The 3,009-nt window shown below is 42.2% G+C and overlaps 1 protein-coding gene across 1 annotated transcript; it reads left to right on the top strand.

Moving 5' to 3' along the window:
- Positions 1-1,583: 1,583 nt before the first annotated feature.
- LOC311123010 (stonustoxin subunit beta-like) lies at positions 1,584-2,737 on the top strand. The gene is made up of 2 exons (XM_084197306.1): positions 1,584-1,676; positions 2,119-2,737. The coding sequence occupies exons 1-2, from the start codon at positions 1,598-1,600 to the stop codon at positions 2,640-2,642; spliced, it is 603 nt and encodes a 200-aa protein (XP_084053432.1). The 5' UTR covers positions 1,584-1,597; the 3' UTR covers positions 2,643-2,737.
- Positions 2,738-3,009: the final 272 nt, after the last annotated feature.

Raw genomic sequence — 3,009 nt, forward strand, 5'->3', positions numbered from 1 at the left:
GTGAAAGTCACCCAGTAAAATACTACTTGAGTAAAAGTCTAAAATAATTTGTTTTTAAATATACTTAAGTATCAAAAGTAAATGTAATTGCTAAAATATACTTAAGTATCAAAAGTAAAAGTACAAGTATAAATCATTTCAAATTCCTTACATAAAGCAAACCAGACGATTTTCTTGTTTTTAAAATTTACATTCAGCCAGAGGCACACTCCAACACTCAGACAATTTACAAACAAAGCATTTGTGTTTAGTGAGTCTGCCAGATCAGAGGCAGTAGGGATGTTCTCTTGATCAGTGTGTGAATTGGACCATTTTCTGTCCTGCTAAGCATTCAAAATGTAACGAGTACTTTTGGGTGTCAGGGAAAATGTATGGAGTAAAAAGTACATTATTTTCTTTATGAATGTAGTGAAGTAAAAGTAAAAGTAGTCAAAAATATAAATAGTAAAGTACAAATACCCCAAAAAACGACTTAAGTAGTACTTTAAAGTATTTTTACTTAAGTACTTTACACCACTGGTTAACGCTCTTTCTTAGCTAGCTCGACTATGCACTTGCCTCTGCTAGCAATACACTGTGCTAACATTAGCCTATTCTGGACCACAGAAAATAACAGTTTTAAACAGTTGTAAAAACCCACTTCTTCCAGACAGAATAGTTCCTGTAGATTCAGACTTACTCATCACCAATCTTTTGTTGTGTCTCGTGGGTTTCATAACCACGTCTGTATAACAATTCAATAATGATGAAACAGGAGACAGGAGACAGGAATCAGTTCAACCATTTATCTGGAACGTGATCATCTCAACACATACAAACCCCCATGATGCTCTGCAGCACAACCCCAATATACAACAAATACATACATAAGTAAATGGACACAAAACAAAACTCATAGAGGAATTTAAATGTTCAGTTGTAGAAAGTAGGGCCATGGGATAGGGTCAGAAAGGTCAGTATGTTTGATAACTGGTTCCAGAGGTGACATAACAAGCATAAGGTCCATTATAACACAGTGAAGTAGAGGTGGGAGCTAAAAGCAGACATGGACAGTGAGACGGTGTGAGGAGGTCAGGGGTGAAACACTAGATCAGGACAGGTAGAAATGGCAGGGCTAGAAATAGACACAGAGACACATTCTGATCATGGCTCAGACCTGACCTGAGACACCCAAACAGAAGATGCCATAGCAAAGTCCTGTTCAGTAGGCTATATGGGATTTCCTTTCATCAAAATCCAACACATGGAAATGTGTCCAGTGTGTGTGTCCACTGTGTGTCCAGTGTGTGTGTGTGTGTCAAGTGTGTGTGTGTCCAGTGTGTGTGTGTTCAGTGTGTGTGTGTTCAGTGTGTGTATGTGTGTTCAGTGTGTGTGTGTGTGTCCAGTGTGTGTGTGTGTACGTCCAGTGTGTGTGTGTGTGTGTGTGTCCAGTGTGTGTGTGTGTGTTCAGTGTGTGTGTGTGTGTCTAGTGTGTGTATGTGTGTTCAGTGTGTGTGTGTGTGTGTGTGTGTGTGTGTGTGTGTCCAGTGTGTGTGTCTAGTGTGTGTGTGTGTGTGTGTGTGTGTGTGTGTGTGTGTGAGTTCAGGTGTATCCCTCAATGACTGTCTGTTCTTCTGCTTACCGCTACAGTGTGGAACATGTTGGAGAGAACACAATGAAACCTGGACTTAGAAAATGTGAGTGTTGACTGCTGTGAAGAATATGACTAAGAATAAGTCTTAATTCAATTGAAGTCAAAGTCAAAGACCACCATCATTACTTACTTCGTCATATTAAATATCAGCTGTAGTTCTACAGAAGCACAAATCAGGGACACCAAAGTTTACAAAGAGTTGCTTTGACAATGTGTGTGTGTGTATGCTTGCATGCATACAGGTGTGTGTGTGTGTTCCGGGTGTGTGTATGTGTGTGTGTGTGTGTGTCCAGTGTGTGTGTGTTCAGGATGTGTGTGTGTGTGTGTGTTCAGGATGTTTGTGTTTGTGTGTTTGTGTGTGTGTTCAGTGTGTGTGTGTGTTCATGCATAGAGGTGTGAGTGTGAGTGTGTATCCAGTGTGTGTGTGTGTGTGTATGTTCAGGATGATGATGATTTCTAATATTGTGTCTGGTTTCATCCATCAGATGTCTGTGATCTCACACTGGACCCAAACACAGTAAACAGATTCCTCTCTCTGTCTGAGGAGAACAGAAAGGTGACATGGAGGAGGACAGAGATGCAGCTGTATCCTGATCACCCAGAGAGATTTGAGGACAGTAGTCAGGTGCTGTGTAGAGAGGGTCTGACTGGGCGCTGTTACTGGGAGGTAGAGTGGAGTGGGAACAGGGCTGGTATAGGAGTGACATATAAAGGAATCAGCAGGAGAGGAGGGGGTAGTGACTGTGTGATTGGATGTAATGACAAGTCCTGGAGTCTGATCTGCTCTGGCAACAGTTACTCTTCCTGGCACAATAATAAGTCCACTATCATAGACGTCCCCTCCTCCAGCTCCCACAGAGTAGGAGTGTATCTGGACTGGCCAGCCGGCACTCTGTCCTTCTACAGAGTCTCCTCTGACACACTGACCCACCTGAACACATTCCACTCCACATTCACTGAGCCCCTCTATCCAGGGTTTGGGGTTTGGGACTCGGTGTCCCTATGTTAAATACACACTGGACACACACACACTGGACACTGTACACACACACACACACTAGACACACACACACACACACACACACACACACACACACACTGGACACACACACACTGGACACATAATTGGTGAAGCAAAGGGAAATTCTAAACTGATCTGGGAGAATCTAAAAAAGTTAACAGGGAAAGACCATAGTAACACTGCAAAAAGACTAGAAATCATGGTGAATAACAATCTAACACAGGATGCAGTCGAAATAGCAATAGCCTTCAATTCCTACTTTATTGACTCTGTCAGGGTACTGACACAGAACCCCTCCACTGGTTTATTGGGCTCAGTGCTAGTAAATGATGCTCAACCTGTCTTCATCATAAGG

This window comes from Coregonus lavaretus (assembly GCF_964263955.1).
Source record: "Coregonus lavaretus genome assembly, contig: HAP1_SCAFFOLD_3298, whole genome shotgun sequence".
Classification (NCBI taxonomy): Eukaryota; Metazoa; Chordata; class Actinopteri; order Salmoniformes; family Salmonidae; genus Coregonus; species Coregonus lavaretus.

Coding starts and splice junctions, on each gene's coding strand:
- LOC311123010 (XM_084197306.1), top strand. CDS start 1,598: ATGACTGTCTGTTCTTCTGCTTACCGCTACAGTGTGGAACATGTTGGA. Junction 1,677..2,118: donor GAAACCTGGACTTAGAAAAT/GTGAGTGTTGAC, acceptor TTCATCCATCAG/ATGTCTGTGATCTCACACTG.